The sequence below is a fragment of the Caretta caretta genome, chromosome 1, assembly GCF_965140235.1.
Source record: "Caretta caretta isolate rCarCar2 chromosome 1, rCarCar1.hap1, whole genome shotgun sequence".
NCBI lineage: Eukaryota > Metazoa > Chordata > Testudines > Cheloniidae > Caretta > Caretta caretta.
Window position 1 is genome coordinate 139,872,800 of NC_134206.1, and position 26,847 is coordinate 139,899,646.

Sequence of the window (26,847 nt, forward strand, 5' to 3'; positions counted from 1 at the left end):
AACAGAAAACTGCAAGGATCCCTCCCAGTAACTAGGAATGGAGGAGGAAAAAACCCACCTCTCTCCCAACAGTCTTAGGGAGGAGAAGAAAATGAGTCAAAATGACAAATGAAGTTCTAGAGAGCTTTAACAAGTTTGCAGACAACTCTGTGGTGAGATGACATCTACAGGTGGTGATGTCATAACAACTACACAGTTACAATACAGATAACAAATATGACATCAGGATGTCATTCCATGGATTATTTTGTGGTTCACTGCAACACCAGTCTATGGAAAAAAGTAGCTCCCAGCCAGTCAGAGGACCAATGAGATTACGCTTCCTCTGATGGGAAAGAGCTTCGGGGTAGCAGCCAAAAAGTCTCTGTAGCAGACTGAAAAACTTCTGTTTAATTAGATGCCCATGGAAGGCCTTAGTGTTTTAGTTTTATGAAATGTTATAACTCTGATGTGCTATCAAAGTTTTAACAAAAGACCCCTTCATAAGTTTTCTACCTCAGTCAATAATACCTGTGACAGTCCCTCGGTAAAATACTGTCCACAAAACTCTTGTCAGTTCCATACTATTCTCAACTCTACCAAAATCTTTCCACACCTTGTTTCACCACCTCCACGCCTCATGAAGCCTCTAACTAGCTCCTCTACCTGACAGCTTTTCCTTTTAGCAGCAGTGATCATGTGTTACTCCTGGGGGAATTCTGCACCACTGCACAATGCAGAATTTGTGCAGAATTAATGTCCTGCACAGAATTTCATGTTTTCCCCCACAGACTTGGGGCTGCAGAGCTACTGGCTACCTCTAGGGGCCGCTGGACTCTGCAGAGCCTGGCTCTTCTCCAGCTTGCAGCGAGACAAATGTCTGGACCAGCAGGAATGGAAGCTTTGCACATTCTGGCAACAGGGCTTGATCCTCATCCACTTAACGGGAGCAGGCATGGGAGACCTGGCTCTGGCACAGAGTGAGGAAGGGCAGGGTTGCACCGTGTCCCTCAGTGGGACAAAGCTGCAGGGGGCGGGCTCGGGGGGGAGGCCGCACGACTGGGCTCTGGGGAGAGGGGAGGAGCATGTGTCTAGGCCGGGGGGGGGCACATGTCTGGGCTAGGGGAGGAATCATGCAGCCCTCTCCAGCGCCCCCTAACTTGAAATGGGTTGTTGTAGGAGTTTCTTTAAACTCTCTACTCCTCGGGGAATTTTTTTCATTCTCTGTGTTGTTGACATATTTGCTGATAGGTATTTTTAAATAAATTACCAAAATAACTGAAACTGGTGTGATTATATTGTGTTATTTTGACAAATAAATTTAAAAATATTGTGCACAGAATTATAAAATTTTTAGCACAGAATTCCCCCAGGAGTAAGTCTGTGCTCGGTGGGCTCAGACAGTGGGAGTGCCCCACCCTTCTGTTAATTAGTAGGAAAGAGAGATGGTGAAAACAACTTACTGAAAACATTTGTTGTTGCCTATAAGACATGTAGCTAGGTTAACGGGTCAGCTTTAAAAAACCAAACACAAACACAACAGGTGATTTCCCACACCCTCCAAATGACAGACCAATTGTCTCTGATGAAAAATTATTTTCTGCTAAGAGTGAAGGTATCCATTTTTATTTTAATGGATGGGAAACAACTGCAGATGGGAATGCTCTCAACTTTCATTTAGTCTCAAACAATCCACTTTGTTTTTTAGTTTTCCCCACAAAAGAACAAATGCAGAAGATTATTTTACCTTCCCTACCTATGTAGCACTAATGAAGATTCAGCCCAACTATCGCAGCTCCTCTCTTCAGTATCAGCAAACATGGTAGTTAAGGAGAAAAAAAAACAATGGAGACTTTTGGGAGAGAAGGCAGAGAAAAGGTATACATAGGGTTAAAGGAAGTAGAAAACAGTAATGATCCAAAACTTCATCTTAAAAAAATTGGGACCCACACATTATTTTTGTTCAGAGGATTACATAGGTAACTAGTATTTGCCTTTTGGTCAGCTGAACTAGTATGCTAAAGTCAATTCTTTCACCCTTCCAAAGGCATTTATATATGCAATATCAAAGCACTGTCTGCTAATGAAGTTAACAGCAGTGGTTCAGATGCTTTCTATTCTTCTTTTATGTATCCCAGTCATCACTAACAGCCTGAGCAGTGTAAAAGATTCCCAGACAACACAATCCAAATATTTAGATTTAAACATTATCTTGACTAATAACCTGACAATTTTAATACCTACCATTTTTTAAAGACACGTTGTTTGACTGCTGACTCTTCCCATGTTTCTCCTTTTTAACATTCTTTGAATCTACAAGACATAAAATGTCATTACATAACAGATTTAGCATTCACATCATACTAAAGTCCAGAGTAACAATTAGTCTAATATAGAGCACTTTTAACCATAACTTTCAAGACAAATACGTTCTATTAACCACAGATTTTTGTTTATATATTTCACTATGTCATAAAAAGGTAAATTTTATTCTTATTCTAGTTCACCTCAGAGTTCAAAAGAGAAACTAACATCAAGATAAAAGTACAAGCATGGAAAGAAAGAATTCCAAAAAGAATGCTTCTTGGCTGTCAACAAACATCGTCCAAAATTTTAAAAAACACAATCTACATTTATTTTCAAATAGCTTTTATTTTGTTTTATAGTTTGAGCGAGAGTATTAGACCAAAGAGCATCTTGGACCTTGCACCAAGGTTTCCAAAAGACATTCATGATTTTTGATTTGAGACAAGAAAAGGTCTTGGTGCTCAATGTGCTGCACACGACCCTCTGAAATTCAAGCCCCTCTAAGGTATCTCAAGTGGGCCGCACAAAAACTGCAGAACCCAAGATCACTAGTCATTTTTGTCAATCTTGGTGCAGGTCCTGACAAACTGAAACAGAAAAAAAATTAGTTTATTTCTCAGTGAAGGTTCTCACTGCAACCCTAATTCACTGAATACAGGCCTATGCTTACACCACACCAATGAATCAGCAGAAAGATTCTCTCAGCTGTTTCTGCACATTACTCCTGTTACCATTGGTGGAAGAACAGAGTGAAACCCAAGAGGAACACACAATCAATTCCACTTTACTTCAGGTATCAGTACGACAAGGAAAAGGTAACTCAAGCCATAATGTGAGTGTTGCCCCTAACTCAAGTTCCAGCCTCACACAAAATCCCTTAACTTGAGTGTAGTGGTGCTTTTAATTCAAGTTGGCTGGCTTGTCAGGGTGTATTATGCTACAGCTCAAGTAAGCACAACTACTCAGCTGCTACCACAGCCATTCTGTGCAGCTTGTGCATTATTTCACAGTGTCGCTGCTCTCAATCAAGCTAACCTAACTCAAGAGAAGTTAGCCATGAAGATACCCATAGACAGATGAGCTACCCATGATTGACTTTATTCACAGCTTTGCCACATTAGCAAATATTAAGACAACCATTGTGCTGCAGCGCATTCAATTCCCTTTTCAGTTTAGGATCATACTTCAATTTCAATTTCCAGTTCCATACCAAATGTCTATATTTTTGACAGATGTTTGATACTTACCTGGAAACTGAAATGAAGGTACAATCCAATGTTATAAAGCGGATCACACATCTTGTGTGTCACATAAGCAAGGAATTGGTGAAACTGAGACACCATTTTCTCTCCAACATAGACAGTTTAGAACTGGTAGAAAATATCTGAAGAAAACAAATCCTAATGGACTTGTTCTTCTTGATATGCTAGCAGGGGGGTGGGCAGTGAGTGAAGGAGAATGGAAGCAAATAAGTGAGCAAGTGCTCTTTGTTGCTTTTGGGCAGAGAAAGACAGCATAGGTTATTTTTCACCCTGTGTAGAAAGTAAATTTTTCAAGCCATGAAATAGATGTAGGTAGTTTCATTAAGGCAGTAGATTTCAAATCTCAGTCGCTATTTTTCTTGGTAAACAAGTATATTTAAACATAGCATTATTGCATTCAGGTCAGTGACAGCCTTGATATTTCACAGCTATGATAAGGAATCGCTGCTGTGATTACAGTAGGTGTTTTAAGCATATACGGTAAACTACTATTCCTTTTCTGTATAATGCAATCATTCTCTTATAATATTGTGCTACCCACAGTTATAGTGAATGTGAGCTCCTGTTTTCATGCACCATTTTCAATATAACCTTTTCGGCTAACATTTTCACTGATGTTGATAGCCCAACAAGTGTTTTAAACTAAGAACAAAGATATGATCTCCTGGCCTGCACACAGGATGGGAAGCCAAGTAATTCCTTACTGGGCTGTAATCTCTTAAAGATTAAAAGTTCTGGGTTTCTGCTCTATTGACTAAAGGGGAAATTTTCTCCCTCTTCTTTGGCCTGTTTTCCATTTCCTTCTCAATGATTTAAAATGACTATCCAAACATAGTATGGCAATAAGGCCAACACCAGGGAAAAGGATAAGTAAAAGGTCCAGTAAAACCCCAAGATGGTGAGTGTACATATCCTTACATAGGGATAACAGTCACAACCCCATCCTATTTCTTCAAATGCAAGTGACCTTCCAAATCAACATTACTTGGGTCTAATTGGGATTGATCTGAAGACCGCTGGTTCTCTTCCAAGGTACCACCACTGCTAGATATTTAGAGGCTAATGAGACTGCAAATATGGATTTGAAATATGAAAAATAAAAGTGGAATTGTCATTAGCATTATTTGTGAGATTTTGGAATGGACAAAACTTCCAAAGCAGTTTCCCTTTGAATAGGAAGTGTTTGGAGATTGAATCCTGGGGGATCCCACATGATTGAGATCTTGAGGGTGACTAAAAATTGTCCATTGCCCCAAGTTTTGAAAAGAATCAGGGCAGATAAAAATCTATTAAATCGGATTTTTTTGATAAAATGCTTTTTGAGGAAGAAACCTATCTAAAGATAGTTTTAATTAAGATACATTGTAGCTCAAAATATCTCATCATGGAATAGGATTATAAATTCTAATTCTATAGTATGAGACAAACATACATGGGTATATTAAGAAAAGTTTTGTAAAATGAGTTCCAATGGCTCATGGATTAGGGACCAAATTTTATGCGGTTCCAGGAGCTTCTGTATAGATTATTTAGGTTAATCTTTCTATCTACCCAATGGGACTCAGAGCAGAAGATACTATCAGAGATACATAGTTTTGCAGTTCTCAAACTGTGGATTTGTGTCTCCAGAGATAACATGCTTGTTAACAGCAAAAATGTTTATAAATAAATATATAGAGGTGAGAAATAATAGACCTCAACCCTACTGTCCTTCTGCAAATTTGTGTACACAGAGTCAATCCCTTACCTCTCTCTAAAAGTGCAAAGTTTCAAAAAGTTCAATGAATAGAAGATTGTTGGGGGCAGAATAGATCTGGACAAGGAGAAGAAGTCTAGAGATTAATGTGAGAAGGGAGGGACCAGCAGCAGAAACAGAAGTGAAACTGTTTGAGCAGCATATTCCAGAAGTCTTGAGGTCTGAGTATAGCCTTCATTGATTTGAGATCTACCATACCGTTCTCTCCCGAGAAGGGAAAACCTATAATGGCAGCAGGCCGTAAAAGAGACCCAGTTTGGGAATATTTTAATGAAGTTCCTCTACCTGTGGGTAAGACAAGGCATGCGTGCAAAATGCAAACAGCGCAACAAAAAATGCAAGGCCTGGTTTCCCAAATGAAACAACATCAAGAGAAGTGTTCCTTCTCAGGAGGAAGCTGCATTGAAGATGATGAAAGGAACACGTCTGAACATGCAGGATCTTCAGGTTGGTAAACTTTTTTTATTTCATACTTCTTTCTTAAGGACTGCCTGTCTTCCCTCTGGACTATTCCTGAATTCTCAAGTTTGAGCAAAAAAAAAATATAGTTGTTACTCCATGGTGCTATCATTTTAGCTGCAGTTGTGATAAAAATAAACAGCTGAAATAGGCAGATCTTCCTTTTACAATTTCACCTTTAAAGTAGTACTGAGTGTCAGTGAATGCAATGAGTAATACTAAATGAGCAGTATGATAATCATAATTAAATAACTGCATTGACTTATTTTGTTTAGGAGAATCCATCCTCAACATACAGAATTCTGAAGACTATCCACTTTCAAGATCACCATCATTTTCTATAGTTTCAGAGTTATCTGCCAAGGATAGTGTTTCAGTCACATCATGTATGTCACACAGCCACAGTATATCTGTTGTATGTTCTTCTGTTACAACAGAAGAAGGGAATGTCTTCCATACAAAAAATGCATACACAGTAGAATACTTACAAAAAGTAGCATTAAAGGCTATAACAAACTGTGAAAAAAAAATTCAACTGTCGAGTACGCAGCTTGGTCACAGACAATGCTGCAAATGTATCCAAGATAAGAAGAAATTATTTAGAAGAGAGTCCCAAGCTAACAACAAATGGTTGCAGTGCTCATTTGATGCACCTCCTACCCAAAGACTTCAGTGTTCCAGAAATAACGGATAATGTTGTTGAAATTGCAAAATACTTCTGTAACAACCACTTTGCAGCAGCTGCACTGAAAAAAGTGGGAGGAACCAAGCTAACTCTCCTACAAGACGTGTGATGGAACTCAATAGTGGACTGTTTTGAGTACTGTAGCAAGAACTGGCCTAATCTGATGACAGTTTGTGAACAAAATCATGAAAAAATAGATGGCACTGTCACAGCCAAAGTTCTCAACAGTGGGCTTGAGAGAAACGCTAAGCACATGCTGAGTACCCTGAAGCCTATTTCTGTAGCCTGGAAGAAAATGCAGGGAAATAGCTGTTTTATTGCTGACGCTGTTAAAATTTGGAAGGAACTGAGTGAAATCTTAAAAAGAGAAATATGCAATGACAGAGTTAAATTACAAGCATTAAAAAAACCAACGGGGCAAGCTCTATCCCCAGCTCATTTTCTTGCAAATCTTCTCAGTACTTGGTACCAGGGTCAAACCTTAACTGCTGAAGAAGAGGAGTTGGCTATGACATGGACATTCAGCAATCATCCCTCCATAATGCCAACTATAATAAACTTCAGAGCTAAGGGTGAACCATTCAAGAAATATATGTTTGCTCATGATGTTTTAAAGAAAGTCACACCAGTGAACTGGTGGAAGTCACTGAAGCACTTGGATTCAGAGACTGTTGAAGTGATAATCTCACTTTTAACAGCAGTAGCTTCTTCTGCTGGCGTAGAAATAATATTTTTGTCCTTTGGACTAATTCATTCCAAATTGAGAAATCGTTTGGGACCTGAAAAAGCACGAAAGCTTCTTTTTCTTTTCCAGAATATGAACAAACAAGAAAATGAAGGTGAAGACGACTGAGTTAGCTGCAGAAGCCAATATTTTAAGTTTCTCATGTTGACCTGGATGACAGTCAATTTAATTTGTTGTTTTTTAAAAAAACAATTCGTTTTAACTATTTTAGTTAAAAACAATTTTAACAAAAACAGACCTGATTTTAAAAAACTTGAATATTTAACTAAATTCAAAAATTAATATGCTTGTTTTGTTAAAATATGATATGTCTGTTGCTGAAAAAAAAACCAAAATACATAATGTTGTTGTTTTAGTTAAATAAAACAATTTAAATGTCTGTCTGGCGATGTTATCCTCCTAATACAGCATGGCAAGAAAATCCTCCAAATATTAATGATTAACCTGTTGAATTGGAGATATTCACCTCCCATGGACTTCATAAATATCTGCTTCAAATTACCTTTGGTAAATGAAATAACCAAACAATCATTCATTTTCGGATACAGTGTAAAACGAATCTGAAAAGTTTTCAAATTAAATCATTTTAAAAATGTATAGTGTGTACCTTCTAAAAATGAAACCTACATCTATCTCTACGTTGTGAAGAATATGTATACCAAGAAGAATACACTTTTATGTAGAAATCCATGATTAAATCGAGTCTTCCCGACTAGTGATTTAAATCAAATCCACCCTGAAAAGAATGGAACCATGGTTGAGCAATTCCATCTACCCAGGTTACACTTTACAGATACTATGCATGGCAGGTTGGTCTGGAGCACCTCTCCCCAATCTGTAGATATGAAATTCTTCTGCTAACAAGATAACTCATCAGAAGACAAGCCAGAGTAATCACAGCCATCATACAAGAAATCAGAGACAACTGGAGATTGACCCAAGCTTTCTTCATTGATTTGCAATCCACCAGGGACCAAGAAGGCTACCTCCTTCAAGCACAAAGTCTGGTAGAAGCAACTGAGATGATCCTAGTGACCACTTACAGTTCCTCCTAACGTTGAACTCCAGTTTCCTGACACAAGAGAGCTTTCACAGAAAGCACCCACTTCTTAGAAGAGCCAGTTTCTTAACTAATGATATGACTATTACTCTCCTGCGAATAGGAGAGTGCCCCAAGTCTTGTAGAATCTTTTTGGGAAACAATGAAAGCAATGCATTGCCTTAGAGAATATGTATCAGTCTTTTCCCAAGACACTATTTCCTTGATGTCCTTGCGGGAAGGGAGCAACATAGAGGGTCGGTCTATCAAGATTTGCACAGCCACTTCCTAGGGACTTATTCTTGAGATTCCAGACACCACTCCAACAAGGGAGTCAAAGTCTTCCACCCTGGCTAGTTCTGATGTGTGAGGAGGCTCCCTCTCAGAAGTCTCTACCTCTGTTCCTCAGAGTTGTCAAGCACCTTAGAGTGACAGATCGCAAAAGACTATTCCCCTCCACCCTGACAGAAGGTCTCAGCTGCACCTCAGGAGTGGAGGACTGAGATGGAGTGGAAGAGCATTCCGCAACAAGCTGACCACCACCTCTCTGAAGATCTGTGATGGCAACCAGAGGAGGGGAAAATGTTTGATTCCTAATGCACCTGAGACTCTATCTAGGACCTTTTATCCACCTCCAAGAGGGGGATAGGAAGAGAAGAGCTGGCTAACATCTTCCATCAAGACTTCTCTCAAATCTGTGTACACTCTAAAGCAGGGTGGATCTGGAACAGCTCCATCTCCTTCAACCTGTGTTTGTTTTTTTCTAGGTGACACATCCCAGATGGGCTTCCAGGAATAGGGCCTGTCTTGCAGCATTTTCAAACTATTACATGCGCAACTACAGTCATCATAGATGATCCACTGCAATTTACAGGCAGTAGACAACTGCAGAGAAAGCAGTTGGACTGCAAAGGTGGAAAGCATGAATTAGGTGCAAAAAACGTAGCAATCTTCAATAGAGCAGAACGACCTGTCCCAAAACTGAAAAGGACCAGTTACAGAGTAATTGGGCTCTCTTCACAAGATTCTGTATTTCTATTTCATGCCTATTCTATTTCACATATTCACTTCTGCTCAAATCTCACCCTCAAGTTGATGCAAAACAACATAACTTAGGATGTTCCCCCCCCAGATACAGCACAGTAGAAGACATGACTAGAGAGAATACCACTGCATAGATGAGAAATTAAACTGCATAAAACAGTTTATGTTATCTACATGGGCTTTTGAAAGGTAGTTGCTGATGCAGTTTGCTATTGTAAAACTTAATACCCGATATTACACATTATTCTGATAACTTGGATTCTGTGACATCTGCATAATTTATCACCTATAAAGGATTATATGTTAACAACACATCTAGATATGTGCTTAAATTTTCTACTCTGACTGTTTTCTAGCTTGTCTGAGGACAACAGTTGTTTTGGGTGAAATTATATAGAATGGTTTCAATTAAGGAGAAATTTAACATACCTACTGTAAGTTTGGGATTTTTTCTTTAATTTGATTCATAACAAGTTCAGTACATATTACCATCCTATTTCAACTTAACAATACAGCAGTTATTACTATTAGGTATAATAATACCCCATTTAATCAAAAATAGCTTTTATGTTTTCTACTTTCTTTCCTTTTGGATAAAAGCCACCAACCTTACCTTTAGCTGCTGTTCTCCCCATGGTAACACTTATGTGATCTTCCTTCTCACAATAAAAAGCCTGAAGTTGAAAAACCAGTTAATTCTTCCTTTCAGCACAACAGTTTCCTGTGGAGTAGTAATACAGCTAGTTAGTTATAGATCCAATACAAAAAAACCCCCATTATATTGCTGTTTTAAAGCTGCAAAAGTTTAACAAGCTACTCGTAGAGGAACTTTGTGTAAACAAGAGCTAAATCGAAGAAATACTGGAAGGAGGAGAATAAATTAAATTTTCTTATTACTTCATTTTAAAAGGATGTAAACCCTTGAAAAGAAAAAATCAGATTGCTTCACACAGCATGTTATGATTTGACATTAAAAATATGCTTTTTTCTTTCCATCTTACATACACGCAATCCAACAATGGTCATGCTAGAAAATACCACCTGGGAAAAATGTTATGCTATTTAAAAACTAAGGCGTAATAAAACTCAAGTTTGGGAGCACGAAAGCAAAGGCACAATTGCTAGCTGAGATAAGTTGCAATGGCAGGTAGTGTCAGATCACAGATATCCATGAGGATAACACTAGTCTCAAATATAGCACAGGCGTAAGTTGCTGTGGGCTTTAAGAACAAGGAGGTCCAAGTTAGTTAAGCTATGCCACCTCAATAAAGAGAAAAGAGCAATATCTGTTTTTTTACTAGTTTTCCACTCCAGCACTCACATTTGCTGAACTTTACTGATGAATTTCATCAGCATTCCACTGAAATCAGAACAGTCATGGGTTAGTCCAGCAACAACAATGCTAACGAGCCACTTATTTTTCCATTCACTCTACGTGTATGTATGTATATACGGAAAGGAAAGGAAAGGAAAATATATATAAGGTAGGAATCTAACACAATTTTCAAGCTACCAACCTTGACAGATTCCCTTTAAGACTGTGTCAGTTTCTATTATGGTTAGTGTATAACTCTAAGTTACAAAACTCTTAAAACAGACACACACATTTTCTCTACAACAAAATCCGACTAAAGAAGATACTACCATGGATTTGCAGAAGCCAGACTTTCAAACATTCATTGATCTAAACAACATATCTATTATAACATGAACAATAGCTCAAAGCTAAGGATGCTACAGCAGTATTAGCTCAGAATTTCTTGAGCTTCACAGGGGTATACAACAACATTTAAAAACACACATTAAAAATTTTGAGTTTCATTGAACAACTAAATAGCTTTTACTAAAGCTTCACAATTTCAAGATAATTGAAAGTCTGTAAATTATATATGGTCATGATGGACTTCATCACACATCCTTTTACATCTACAGGATACTTCATGTGGATAAAACCAATTGAAAACTTCGTTTAATGTCATTTAATGAAATTTGTTAGTCTTAAAAATATTTGTAATGTACCAAACAGGTATTACCACTAAAATTATCAGTGCAAAAAATTTAAGATTAAAAATAGCTGTAAATAAAACTGAATACTAAAACAAGCAAAGCATTTTTGCTACACAATAATGCTATAAATGATCAAATGAATAATATCTATATTTGAAATGATTGTAGAATTCCCCCAAAACATTTCAAAGCTTTTCCTCTTTAAGCAATAAACTATGAAAGGTGTTGCAGAGTCAAAGTAGTTGCCTTTATGGGTAGATTACTTAAAACAGTGCACGGTTTTTATCTTTTTTTGTTCCGAACACTGGATTGCACTTGGTGCTGTAATAAAGATTCCAACCCTGCAGTGATAGTCATCAAGTTTAGCACAAGTGGAGTGTCTGTCAGAAACATAAAAAGGATTCCAGCATTTCATTAGTTTGTGTAGCACCAGATAGGCTATTTTACAACATGCTCACCAGCCTGTTAAAAATGTAAGACAATTGGAAATTCTAAACCGTTGTTTGAAATAGCACAAATCCAAGAACAGGATAAAATTTATTACTATTTAGAAGAGGTGTTACTGCAAAGGCCAGTTGCACCAAGTCTATTCTATTCAGGGTGCTTAAGTGAGCTTTTAAAAATTATTTCTTGTCCTATAAATTAAGTTGTACTTAAAAACTGAATTTCTCAGCCTCCATTCTGAAGAACAGCAAAAAAGCTAAATCTCTACAGAGACAGTGCAGTCAGACTGAGGCAGAACATAACTCCTTTCTGGGGTAGAGTTGAGGAGCACTCTAGTTCTGCATTTCTCAAAAACTGGTCCATGGAATGGTGCCAGTCCTTGTGATCCCCCTTACAGTTTAAGGAAGGAAGCAAACTGGTCCCTGGTATCAAAAAGGTTGAGAAACACTACTTCAGTTCACTCCACCTAATTAATTACCTTCCTTAACAGTTTGTCTTCTTATCTGCTGCCTACTCCCTACCCCAGCCAGGGTGGGAGCTTTTTGCATACAACTTCCAACATCACTGGCCTTCGAATCAGCACAACACAGCCATATATATATATATATATATATATATATATATATATAAAGCTGAACAAATACAGAGTGCAAAGCTTGCAGAGATCCTTGGGCGGACGGGCAGGGAAGAGGGGAAGCCTAAGACATCCTTGAATATGTGAGTGAGCAAGCAAGCAGAGTATGTTGAAAAAAGATACGAAATTAGGGTAAGAAGGAAAATAGACAAATCTAAAGAATGGAAGTCAGAAACAAAGGAAGGAATGAACCAGGTAGGAGAATGAAACCTGGGAAAGGCAGAGGCAAGGACAGAAAACTAGGAATAAACAGGCATAAGAAAGTAATGGGAAAGGTGAGGGGAATGGAAACAAAACCAAAGGCAAAGAAGAAAAATATGGAGAAAAATTAATCAAGCTAGGAACAGCACTTATGTCAGTCACAATACAGGAAACACCCCAAAAAGAGTCAATTCAGACCCTGGAAGTATAGGATCAGCAGGGGAGAACAATAAGTCACTTGACCTAACCTAGGGAAACTGAAAATCAAAGGCAAAAGGCAAGAAAGAAAAAAAAAGTGTCATGTTAGTTTGAACATTAAAATGTTCAGAAATGAAACCCACTAAAAAAAGTCAATGTGGAGGATGTCCACATGCTTGCTACTAATACTACTTATAGCTGGGGTTTAAAGCATCCAGTAAATTCCGCTTCATCCCTTCTGTTTAACTTCCCCTACTTCATTTAATTCTGAATTAGATGGTGAGCTTGTGTCTGCCTTTAACTTCCTGATAAGGCTTTTGTTGTCAAAACCCATTCACCGTTACTAGTCACCTCCCACTGTGTGAGCTCTTGGTTAAAAATATATATGACTAGACAAGCCTAAAGCATTTGCATTTCCAAAGTTACTACTACATATGATGGAAAAATATTTTCCATCCTACTCTAATATTGTTCTTCTAATTTAGAAAGTCAACTTGAAGGGCAAGAATTACTGCTTTTCAGAGAGGTCAGCCTTTTAAAGAGAGACACTGTCAAAAATCATATACTTTCTTTTGGATGGCATATCACAACTTTCCCTTCCGCTATCTACACCATTCTTACAAGCAAGCAAGACAGTTATCTAGCAGAAATTTGTCCCAATACCCTGCCTGTTCACGAGAATACAACAAACACACCGAACATGGAGATACAACTTAACATGCCAGTTTAACACATGATATTTCAAAGAAACCTAAACCTCTAGAGATTAGAGACTTTTGTTTTGAAGAATCAGATGCTTCAGGCTTAGGTGGACAGTTAAATCAAAGAAGTGGGTGGAGAGGAAACATTCTTAAAGCAGATTAGGTTTTTGGTCCTATCAACATTGTTGGTATAGCTCAGACTCCCAACTCTGCAATCCTTAGTTAAACAAAATGAATGGGAAATTTTGGCTGGGCAAAAACGAGAAACCCATTTCAGTCCACTTGATTTCTTTCACACGTGTAAGGATAACTATAAAAATCTACAGGAGAGTCAGATATGAGAATAATTTAAAAACCTCTCTCAAATTTCAAATTTAACTGTTTAAAAGACAATCAAATTGAAAAGACACAGTTAATTTCAAGTACTATCGCTACCTCTGTGGTTTTTCTTTTTCCTTATATTTTCTTAATGTTTCCTCTGATCTTGGCTTCTATGTGAAAGTCCCACATAAACAATATGGGATACTTACTGTGCAGGATGAACAGGGGAATTGGCTATACACAGAGAGCTGTCAAATGTACGAAGTAAAACAAACTGATATTTGCACCCCTCTAATCTCTTTCATAAATTTTACTTCATAGATTATATAATCAGAAGAAAAAAAATGGTTACTCACTTTCTCGTAACTGTTGTTCTTCGAGATGCGTTGTTCATGTCCATTCCAAGCAGGTGTGTGTGTGTGCGCCGCGTGCATGCCAGCCGGAAGATTTTTCCCCTAGCAGCGTCCATAGGGTCAGCCTGGGAACCCCCCCGGAGTGGTGCCTTCATGGCGCCCAATATTGGGCCCCGGCGACCCTTCACCCCCTCAGTTCCTTCTTCTGGACTATTCCGACAGAGGGGTAAGAGGGTGGGTATTGGTAACCATTTTTTCTTCTTCAAGTGATTGTTCATGTCCATTCCAAGCAGGTGATTCACAAGCCAGAGCTCAGGAGGTGGGGTCGGAGTTATCCACAGAAAAGAGCACAGCTCTCCTGAAAGCTGCATCGTCCCTGGACTGTTGTGTAATTGCATAGTGCGACGTAAATGTATGTATCGAGGACCACGTGGCTACCCTGCAAATTTCCTGAATAGGGACTTGTGCCAGGAACGCCGCAAAGGAGGCCTGGGCCCTGGTAGAGTGAGCAGTTATCTGCGGAGTGGGCTCCTTTGCCAGGGTATAGCACTCCCTAATGCAGGACGTTATCCATGACGATATGCGTAGAGAGGATACTGGGAGGCCCTTCAGTCTGTCCACCACGACTACAAAGAGTTGGACAGACTTTCGGAACACCTTAGTTCTCTCTATGTAGAAGACCTTACGCACATCCAGTGAGTGCAGCCTGCGCTCCCTATTGGAGGAGCGTGGCTTGGGATAAAACACTGGGAGGAAGATGTCCTGGGTCATGTGAAAATGGGAGACGACCTTCGGGAGAAAAGACGGATGAGGCTTGAGCTGGACCTTATCCTTATGAAAAACTGTGTAAGGGGGCTCAGACGTGAAGGCCCTGAGCTCCGAAACCGTCGAGCCGAGGTAATTGCCACGAGGAACGCGACCTTGAATGAGAGATATAACAGGGAGCAGGTGGCCAGATGTTCAATTGGCAGGCCTGTAAGCCTGGAGAGGACTAAATTGAGGTCCTAGGCAGGGAGTGGCTGACACTTGTGTGGAAAGAGCCTGTCCAAACCCTTGAGAAAACAACTGACCATAGGGTTTGCAAAGACTGAGAGACCATCTGAGCCCCGAGCAAGGTGGATACAGCAGCCAAGTGGACCCTTACTGATGACTGGGACAAGTCTTGATGCGTTAGGTGAAGGAGGTAGTCCAGTATAAACGGTATGGAGGCGAAGAGCGGCGACTGACTATGTTGCTCCGCCCAGACAGAAAACCTTTTCCACTTGGCCAGGTAAGTAGCCCTGGTGGAGGGCTTTCTACTACCCAGGAGGACTTGTCTGACCTGGTCCGAACAAGACAGCTCTGTGGCCCTTAGCCGTGGAGCATCCAGGCCGTAAGGTGGAGCAACTCCAGATTCGGGTGCCGGAGTCTGTCCTGGACCTGTGTGATCAGGTCAGGGACCAGCAGTAAGGTGAGAGGGGCCGCTATGGACATTTCCAGGAGCGAGGTGAACCAGTGCTGACGCAGCCACCCCGGCACTATTAGTATGACTCGGGCCCGGTCTCTGCGGATCTCGAGGAGCACCCTGTGGACTAGGGGGATGGGTGGGAAAGCATATAGCAGGCAGCCCTCCCATGAGAGAAGGAAGGCATCCCTGATGGACCCCGAGCTGTGGCTCCCGAGGGAACCAAATGTTTGACATTTTCTGTTGTCCGGAGTGGCAAACAGGTCTACCTGGGGAGATCCCCAGAACCGGACGATTGAGCTCACCACGTCTGGCCGAAGGGACCACTCGTGGCTGCTGACGCTCCGGCTGACGCTGTCCGCCTGCATGTTTCGCACCCCTGAGAGGTATGAAGCCTGCAGGTGGATCGAGTTCTCTATGCCGAAGTCCCACAGCGCAAGGGCTTCTTGGCACAGGGGAGAGGAGCGTGCACCCCCGTTTGTTGATATAAAACATCGCTGAGGATTGAAACACATCTGCCCATTATGTGCATTTTGAAAGCATAGCATGCCAGACGCACTGCCCTCAGCTCTTTGACACCGGAGACCAGAGGCCTTGGGTCTTGAGGTTCCCTAGGTGAGCCCCCCAACCCAGATCCAAGGCTTCTGATGCCAAGGTGAGCAAGGGCTGGCAAAAAGCACCCCTACGCAAACCATTTGTGGGTCTAGCCACCATAGGAGGGAGTCCAGTACCAGGCGGGGCAGGGTTATGACCCTGTCCAACGCATCTCTGGCTAGTCGGTACACCGACGCCAGCCAGGATTGGAGTGGGTGCAGCCTGAGCCTGGCATGCTGCACCACTTACGTGCAGGAGGCCATGTGTCCCAGCAGCTTTAGACTGATTCTTGCTGACATCGTGGGGAACCGTCTGAGGCTCTGTATGATGTCCTCAGTGAAACCTGGCCTCTGGGAAGCGCGGTCCTGGACTCTACCCAAGCCAGGGCGTGCTTCCCAGAGGCCAGTAGATTTCTCCTCATTCAGGAGGAGACCTATGTCGAGGAAGGTCTTTCTTATGAACTCGACCTGAGCCTCCACCTGGGCTCTCGAGCGACCTTTGATCAGCCAGTCATCCAGGTATGGAAAGACCTGTATCTGGTGCTTGCGCAGGAACGCTGCGATGACTGCCATGCATTTTGTGGCTACTCAGGGGGAAGTTGACAGTCCGAACGGGAGAACGGCAAACTGGTAGTGGCCTCTGTTCACCACGAACCTGAGGTAGCGTCTGTGATGTGGGACTTTTGCAATATGAAAAGACACGTCCTTCAAGTCGAGGGCGGCGTACCAGTCTCCTGGATCCAGTGAGGGGATAATGGAGGTTACCGAGACCATGCGAAACTTGAGTTTCTTTACGTATTTGTTGAGCTGTCGCAGGTCCAGTATGGGTCTGAGGCCCGCCTTGGCCTTCGGTATGAGGAAATACCAGGAGTAGAAACCCCTTACCTCCTGAGGAACCTCCTCCACTGCCCCTACCGAGAGGAGGGACTGCACCTCGAATTAGAAGTTGCTCGTGAGAGGGGTCCCTGAAGAGGGACAGGGAAAGGGGTTGAGGGGGCAGGAGGGGACAGAATTGGATGGAATATCCCCTCTCTACCATGCGGAGCACCCACCGGTCTGAAGTAATTTGAGACCAGGCACAGCAGAAAGGGGATAAACGGGACGAGAAAGTAAGATGGGAAGGATCCAAAGGTCATACTGGCAAGCTGTCCTCGACCGTACTCTCAAAAGGGTGGTCTAGAGCCCGGTGTGGCCCTGGGCTGGCTCAAGCTTTGTCCAGAGGGAGGGCGTTGCCTCCTCCGAATGCTCCTGTTCCACCTACGCGGAACGCCCTAATGGTTTTGGGGTTGGTAAGGACGAAGGGCAGATTGAGGCCTAAAACGTCTGCGCTGGGTAGCAGGCGTGTGAAGCCCCAGCGAACGAAGGGTTGCCTTCAAGTCCTTCAAGCTGTGAAGTCTCTTATCCGTCTTCTCGAAGAAGAGAGCTACACCTTCAAGGGAAGGTCTTGAATGGTCTGCTGGACCTCGTGGGGAAGACCAGAGACCTGTAGCCAGGAGCCTCTCCTCATAACTACCCCTGTGGCCAAAATGCGAGAGGCCGCATCCGCCGCGTCCGAGGCTGCTTGCAAAGACGTTCTGGAGACCAGTTTCCCCTCCTCCACGGCACAGAGAACTCCCCCCGAGCTTCCTGGGGCAGAAGTTCTGTAAACTTAGCCATAGACGAGCAGGTGTTATGCCCGTAGCGGCTTACTATGGCATGCTGGTTGGCTATACGAAGTTGCAGGCCTCCTGTTGAGTAGACCTTCCAGCCAAACAGGTCCAGTTTCTTGGCATCCCTGTTTTTAGGGGTGGATCCTTGAAATCCTTGACGTTCTCTGATTGGCCACGTTGACCACCAAAGAGTCCAGAGGAGGGTGGGTGTAAAGATGTTCATACCCTCCAGAGCAGTGCTTCTCAAGCTATTGGATGTGAGGAACAGGCAATTTTTTTTTTCCAATGTGCGCGCAGACCGGCAGCCGAAGGCTCGCAGACCGGCACCAGTCCGCGGACCACCACTTTGAGTAGCACTGCTCTAGAGGGAACAAAGTAGTGGTGCTCGGCCAGAGAAGCAGGAGTTTGCCACAAGTTCTTAGATGTTTCGGTTATCGACTTGATAAATGGCAGTACAACCCTGGACAGGCCGGAAGGAGCCAGGATGTCTACGACAGGGTCTAAATCCACTTCCACCTCCTCTGCTTGAATCTCCAGGCTTCGGGCGGCCCGCCTCAAAAGCTGTTGAAGAACCCGGTTGTCCTCCAAAGCTGGGGCCATCGAAGTCCCCGCGACTGCTTCATCAGGTGAGGAGGAGGAAGAGAGAACAAGAGGTGGGCCCAGTTCACTGCCTTCGGCACGCGGGCTGTGGAGCCAGTACCGATGAAGAATTCTGCACCGCAGCCGGTGCTGGGGCAGTTTAATCCGGCAGGACCAAGACCATTGGGGTCGGTAGGGACGGAGCTGAGGCTTCCACCAGTGCCATCACCTGGAGAGCCAGTGCCGAAACACACCTGCTTGGAATGGACATGAACAATCACTCGAAGAAGAACCATTGTCATCATCTAGTCTGACCTCCCATATACCACAGGCCATAGGGCTCCCCTGAATTAATTCCTGTTTGAACTAGAGAATATACCTTTGCAACACTATCATCCATTTATTACTAGTCTCATAACATTATATATAAATTCAAACTATCCAGCTCTGTACATAGCTGATCTATATTAACCTTCTTCTCGTTTCCCTCCTCCCCAGTCCTGTTTGTCATACCCACTATTGCATCCTGATTTAAATTAGGCAGAACTCTTCATGGCAGGGACTGTCCTACTCTGTGCTGAGCAGTGCAGAGTATAATGAGGTCACAATCCTGATTCAGACTTAGTGCTACCTTAATGCAGACACAGGTACACTATTTCCAGACAGAAGGGTGACTTCTAAATTAATGGGGTCCCTTCAAAGTATTTTGAAAAATGAAAAATTATTTTCTTAAATATAATAAGCACCTACCCATCTCTCTTTTTAAAAAAGAATTAAGAAAAAGGTCTGAGGCTCTTTTGACAACAGTCTTGAAGGTTGGAAAAGAAGAGAGAGATAAGAGAAGGTACAGAGAAATTTACAGCAAGTTATTTATATGTAGGCTTGGCAGAATTCTATTTTACATATAATTTTAACAGCTAGCATCAATGCTTATTTTTAAGCATTCCCCATCCACCCCTGATTTTTATCAATTTAAATTTTTACAACTGTGAAAAATTATGGGAGGGAGGTCAACATCCAGTCAAGTAAATATCCTTCAACTCTAATAAGTTCTCAAGCAGCATTTTTCTTAACTCATCAATCTGTAAATTTCAATTATCAATGGAAATATTTTTTCATAGAGGGCCACGCATGTGGGGAACCGACATTTACCAAAAAAAAACAAAAACAAAAACAAAAAACAAAAAAACCAACCAACCACCTAATCATTCCAAGCTTACTATATGGTATTAAATACTTCACAAACACCTTTGCTATTTTCCATTCTGGGATCAAAATAGGTTTACTTTTTTTCCCAAAAGGAAGTACAGTGTGCATGCTTATTTCTGCAATGCAGATGTTCAATAATCCTAGTGACAGCAGTTGGGACCTACTGAACAACAGAATTAAGGAACTGGTGGAAGAGAGAGACATGAAAAAATACCAGATTTTACATTATAAAATTAAAACTATCTACCTGTGTTACTGACATTAATATTACAATGTATCATTAAAAAGTAGTTTTCCCTCCTTTGTAAATAAAAAGCATATACAGGTATTTTTAATAGGAAATTAGGTCTAAGGTAGAATCCATTTTCGTCCATACGTTTAAGAAAGGCAGGCTTTCAAGAAGCAGAAATTCAATTTTCATCTTTTTATACAGCAAAGCTGATAAACCGTTAGCACAGAAAAACTTCTAGTTCATAAAAAATGCTGAGACAGATTTTTAATACTTGTCTTGACAGACTTGTGCCAGTAAAAGAGCAAATATAATAAATCTTACAGCTAGATGGTAAACACCGAAACTAGCTTTATCAAAATATTTCCTTCCTGAGTTGGAAATATATTGATTATTTAACAAAAATAATCCTTTGTATTATCTGTTATAAAGATCACTAAGCAAGTTTCTATGTACTGTCAATAGGATTATGGGAAACTTTACAGCACAACATGAAACATATAATTAGCATAAATATAAAGCAATGAACTTTTGACTATCTACAAACAGTATTATACTGCAAAGTTTTGAGTTTTTAGACAAAAGGCAATATGTCATTACAATCAAATCAAACTGTCTGATCCTTCACAAATCTCTTTCATAATAATCCATTCAATACAAAGAAGTAAATTTCAGTATCCATCAAGAGACTGTGTTTAAAATATTACTTGAACATACTTTAGGCTGAAGAGTTGTCACAAGAAGAACAGAAAAATAAAAATTTTCAATTATTTTTTAAAGTGTAACTTCTCTTCACTGTTGTGAAATTTAAAACAAAACCATATTTTGTTACTGTATGAGAGCCAAGATGTGAAACTGACCAATGTAGTTTCACTGTTCAAACAGAGGAAACAAAGACTAATTTACTTGTGCCAAAAGCATTCTGAAATAAAATATGAAACTAGATTCAAAATTAGCTAAATCAGCAATCCTTTCAAGAGAGAAGGTATGCCACCCTTCTTAGGGCTGCAGATGCAAAATACAAACAGTTCTCCCATCATATTTTCAGGTTCTCAAAATTCTAAATCTTCCAACCTAGAATGATGAAATAGTATGTAAGGAGCCACCAGATTTTTAAGAAAGCTGGACCCAAGCCTATTAACATTCTTAAAACCAAAATCTTCAATGCAGTCTGCTCACAAAAGAGGAGATTTTGAATAGTTTTGGTTTCAGAGTGGTAGCCATGTTAGTCTGTATCAGCAAAAAAAAAAGAGAGTACCTGTGGCACCTTAGAGACTAACAGATTTATTTGAATATTTTTTGAATATTTTTGTTCATACTCCAACAGCTCAAAAAATGTCCTGAAGCATTTTTAAACTAGATATGAAATTCAAAGACAGATTGGCTGAAAATTGTAAGCTGAATTTTAATACTGTATATTTACATTATGTAAGTGCTGGAAAAACCACTCACACAATTTGGCAAATTTACCATCTTAAACATCTGTGTTGTTTTCCATGTCCCCATACAAACCTGGAACACTTTCTTAGAACATATTCATCAGGCCACTACCCTAGTTTCATTCAAAACCCTGCCAAAGACTCATTTCTGCAACAAAAACTAAATAGAATATTAAACTTTAAGAAAAATCTTTACTTGCTAAGAAATTTGCATGGGCCTAACATCTCCACATCACAATTTATGTGCCCTGTTGAATCCCACCCTAGCCCCTCTGACTTTAACTAACCCTCACTTGCCATGGCAGGAAGCTTATTATTTGTTCAGTGAGGCACCTAGCATACTTTTGAGCATAGTACAAATAAAACAGGTGGGGGGGGGGGGAAGAGAGAGCGAGAAGGGAATTCCTATTACAAGTGTAGTAAGAGCTGCCCAGACACTAGTATGGAATGGGATGCTAGAGATCCCTATAGAGCTGTTTGCACTTCTCTACCAAAGCAACCAGCAGCACCAACAACGTAAAAGCAGCACTTAGAGAAGCTAGAGGGGAAGTCCTTATATAATTATCTACGGTACTCTGCCCTGGTCCAATCAGCAATACCTCTAAGCTCCAGGATTCTGGAAGCTAGGATCACAGAGGGTCTATGGACAGAGCACTGTTATTCTGGAGCTGTGAAATCCACCCCTTGCCACAGAGCTGTGAGCCAGAATTGACGGTATTTTTTTTTTAAATTTTTCAAAAGGGTTTTAACCCTCATGGTTGTGAAGAAAGTCTTCCAAGAACAGAGTAACTGATGACAGCTTTAATTGATAGTTCAGAAAGGTTCTGACTGACCCAAGGTTAATTCCGAAATGAAAGATGACAATTTCATTGTCAGTATTGTTAACTATATCACTGCTGATCATTTTACAGCTACTGTGCTTAACTCCAAAATATCTTAAAGATTCTGTGCACCCCAAAAATTGTGTGTAGTAAATAGTGACACTCTCCCTGTGCCCATAAGCTGGATGTTTAAATACATTGGGGGGGGGGGGGCGGGGGAGGAAGGAAGGGGGGAGTACAACACTTCCCTTCCCCTAAAATAATTTTTGTATCCGAACAACTTGGGGATAAATTTAGTAAACACTAAACTCGAGTACTTACTGAAACAATAATAAAGCTTTAATTTTGTTAGCCTCTTAACACAAACCTAACAATACCAAATATATTACTTTATTTTTTTTTTGTTGGAGCATGGGCAACACTGACAGTCCTGGAACCTACTGGCACAGAGTCAGTCACAGTACAGGCCCCTGCAGCAGCAAGAGGAAGCTTAGCAAGATCAGCAGGATCCAGCACAGCAGCAAATGGCAGAAGTTGCAGGCCCACCGTTTCCTCAAAGCCAGCTACAGACTCCTCCTATGTGGCAGTCTCACACTGGATTAAATAGATGCCATGCTACCTGCACCCACAGTGCTAGCAGGCACACATTCCGTGAGCATCCTCTCTCTGCATTTAAAGGTGTCTCTCTCACTGGCAATTTAAAAAGCCAGCACTATCCAACTGCCACCACCTACGAGATACTGACAAAGGCAGTACACAGATCCTCCCTCACCAGAACTACTTACTGCTGCAGCTCATCCTCACCTACACAGGAGGACCAGCGAAGTCATCTGCACATGGGAGGCTGGAGTCCCCTCAGGACAGGACACAAGCTTTTCCTTACCGTCATAAAAGATGCTTCTGAAGGAAGTAGGTCCCAGATAGATTATTCCCTTCTTAAGTACACAGCTGAATTCCAGGCTCACACACATTCCTGTGCCTGATTAGAGATACAAGTCTACAACCCCCAATGGTGGTGGTTGCATACCATCCCCCACCTGCTAACTTTTGCCCCTCTTCAAAAAAACAAACTTCCCTCCCCCTTCAATTGGCTTCCAAATCTCAACTTTCAAAAGCCAGCAAGACCATTTCCAGTGCTAATATTAACAAAGATATATTTGTGTGAAAACTCCGCAAAACACTCCGTTTTCTGCAAACATTCTTGTGGATAAAAAAAACACAAACAAACAAGAAGAGGTCACCAAAAATATCAGAATTTTTGCAAATACTTTGCTGCAGTATTTGCCCAGCTGCATTATTTACCCTGAAAAAGCACCTTTTCCATCCCATTTCATATGGTGGAAAAAACAGACTATAAGTTTTCCAGTTAAATCAAAGCATTTCAGAAGGGTCTTCCTTTAAAAACTGTCAGTTTTTTCCACAAAATTTATTGTAGCTGAACACAGTAGAAAATGTATTCACAAATCCAGATGGTTAACATTTTTCTACAATGAGAAGAAAATATTGCTTGGTACAAGCAGACTAATTTTCCTGATCTCTTCCCTCCCACCCCTACACACATAGCTATTTATCACCACCAGTATAACCCCCTCTCACCATTATCTGTCCTTTCCACACAATTTTGACTCCTAATTATTCAGTTCCAACTTCATGGTGGTGCCACTGGTAACTCTGACTCAACTACGGATGGCACTGAAAGCCCTTCACTTCTTTCTCACACAAAATGTACTTACATATCAAACTTTTCTTTTACATGGGCTTTAAAAAGTAACATCTATTCCATCAGGTTTTCCTATATTTGACCATGATAGAATCCAGGTGCTTAAATAATGGTACACAGAAACATAGAATATCAGGGTTGGAAGGGACCTCAGGAGGTCATCTAGTCCAACCCCCTGCTCAAAGCAGGACCAATCCCCAGTACTCCAGATGAGGCCTCACCAATGTCGAATAGAGGGGAACGATCACGTCCCTCGATCTGCTCGCTATGCCCCTACTTATACATCCCAAAATGCCATTGGCCTTCTTGGCAACAAAGGCACACTGTTGACTCATATCCAGCTTCTCGTCCACTGTCACCCCTAGGTCCTTTTCCGCAGAACTGCTGCCTAGCCATTCGGTCCCTAGTCTGTAGCTGTGCATTGGATTCTTCCGTCCTAAGTGCAGGACCCTGCACTTATCCTTATTGAACCTCATCAGATTTCTTTTGGCCCAATCCTCCAATTTGTCTAGGTCCCTCTGTATCCTATCCCTGCCCTCCAGCGTATCTACCACTCCTCCCAGTTTAGTATCATCCGCAAATTTGCTGAGAGTGCAATCCACACCATCCTCCAGATCATTTATCGAAGATATTGAACAAAACCGGCCCCAGGACCGACCCCTGGGGCACTCCACTTGACACCGGCTGCCAACTAGACATGAAGCCATTGATCACTACCCGCTGAGCCCGACAATCTAGCCAACTTTCTACCCACCTTATAGTGCATTCATCCAGCCCATACTTCTTTAACTTGCTGACAAGTTAAACAAACATACTCGTTTATATACATGCACCTAATTTAAATAGTGCTACTCTCTTGTAGGTTTTATAAGTTTCAGATGCTCTATGAGCTAATGTTTGCTAAGAGTCTCAACCTACTCTTTGTCCAAGCTAAGAAGGGTATCGTATTACCTTAAAACAGCAACAATTTGAGATACCTGGCAACGAACCCCATTCCCTCCAGTAAGAGACTCATTTTGCTTACCATATCACATTTTAACTACAAATTGTTGGTCAAATTTTGAAGCTGAAGGTTCAGATACTAAACTAAGTGGTTTGGTGAAGACCTCTACCTTCAATGCCTTACTTGCTTAAGACAACAAACAAGGGGAGAGCTGCTTAGGTGTTAAAGGGACACCACCTTGGGAAAAAAAAAAAAGTGTGTCTGAGAAAGTTGTGCCTACCATAGTTACAAGCAACACCTACCACATCTTTTAGTGTGAGATAAATAATGGTAGATACTTCACAGAACACACACACAAGATCACAGCCCCCAGGAGCCTACAATCTAGAATTTTAGACGTGACCTAACAAGAGAACAAACAAGAGACTGCACGTGTGTGGTAAGGGAGGAGGGGGTGCTTCAAGATGTTGTAGTTCAGTGGTTCTCAACGAGGGCATATTAGAGACAGCAACAGGCTCTGGCAAACCCCAGCCACTATTCAGCCCACGTCTCAACAGGTGGCTGAATGCTGCTAGGTGCCTCTGAAAAACTTTGAGCACTTCTATTGTCACCAAAATCCAGGATCATTAGTAGAGGCAGCAGTGTAGGAAACGTTGAAATCTGTGAAAGGCACATGGACAAGGACCTCCAAAAGCTAGACCTGTCTGGGCATTACTTGTCTTGCCTACAACTCTGGGTGGCAGCTGCCAGGCATTGTTCACCTAATATAATGTACTGACATGGGAAAGGGTGATCCCTTCTTGACGAAAGTACCACAGGGCACTAGGGAGGAACTTAGAGGTCATAAAAAAAAAAAAAAAAAAAAAAGCTAGAAGAGGCCTCCAGGAAGCTATGGACTACACAGATATGGCCACAAGGTTGATAGTCATGGCCGTGACTACTGACTGTTGGCATCTGGAATACCAAGAGAAGTCCAAAATGCCATCCAGGACCTCCTATTTCAGTGGATGGAGTTTTTCAATACACAACGGATAAAGGACCACTCTGAGGTTGCTGGGGATGTATACACCAACCCCATACAGGAAGCCCAAAAGAGATAACTGTCTCGTCCTTATTTTGGGGGCAGATAGAGTACCCACTGCAGAAATGATTGTGCTACTTGTCTGATGGGCACCTTCTCAGCAGATTTGATGGGAATGTTAGCAACCATATCAGAGCCTATCAGGAACTAGCAGCCATCTTCAGGAGCTGCCTTGTCTCATTCCATTGGGCGTGGACCAATATCGCTTTGGACAAATGTGTGTAGAACATAGTTGCCTCTGGCTATCCCATTCACTTCCATGCTCTCCACCCTACTCAACCCTTTCCCTGTTACCCTTCAGGGACTCATCTCATGAGAGGGGGGGAAAACGTGGCCATATTGCTTCTGCTAGGAGTCATGGAAGGGTTCTTAAGTAGTACAGAAGAGGCTTCTACTTTCAGTATCTCCTTCCCGAAGAAGAAAGGGGGGATTTGTCCTATCCTAGACCTGAGGGGACTGAACAAATTGTATGTATAGTCTCAGATTCCAGAATATAGTGCTTTCCTCCAGCACCCCGTGTGTGCAGGCTCAACTGGTTCATGGCTATTAACCTGCAAGGTGAGTTCTTATATATAGCCATTAAACTGGCACACAGGAAGCACTTGAGATTCACACTGGGACCGGATAATTATCAATATAAAGTACTTTGAGATGTTACAGTAGTCAGTGTAGATCCCAGAACATGTCCTTCATCACTGGATTTTGGAGTCCATGGCCTTTGAACCTCTAGGGTATTGATGGAGGATAGCAACTGAGGAGGCGGCACAAGGCACAGGAGCGGCCCCAATGGATGCTACTATTTAAAAAAAAAAAAAAGAATAGTTGCAGGTGCATGAGGCACATGCCCACCTACAGTGGGATCCACACTGACTACACCAGGGGCTCTCAACCTTTCCAGACCACTGTACCCCTTTCAGGAGTGATTTGTGTTGCACACCCCCAAGCTTCACCTCACTTAAAAACAACTTGCTTACAAAATCAGACATAAAAATACAAAAAAGTGTC

General features: G+C 41.5%; 1 protein-coding gene across 4 annotated transcripts in view; it reads right to left on the minus strand.

The window, feature by feature from the left end:
• SCML2 (Scm polycomb group protein like 2) overlaps positions 1–26,847 on the minus strand; it is a 148,042-nt gene that overhangs the window by 113,621 nt on the left and 7,574 nt on the right. For all 4 annotated transcript variants that reach the window (XM_048862159.2, XM_048862176.2, XM_048862167.2 and 1 more), the window contains exons 2-3: positions 9,890–9,997; positions 2,224–2,292 (exon numbers count right to left, since the gene is read on the minus strand). In XM_048862159.2, coding sequence (XP_048718116.1) covers positions 2,224–2,292; positions 9,890–9,911 — 91 coding nt within the window. In that variant the 5' untranslated portion in view covers positions 9,912–9,997. The remainder of the gene's footprint in view (positions 1–2,223; positions 2,293–9,889; positions 9,998–26,847) is intronic.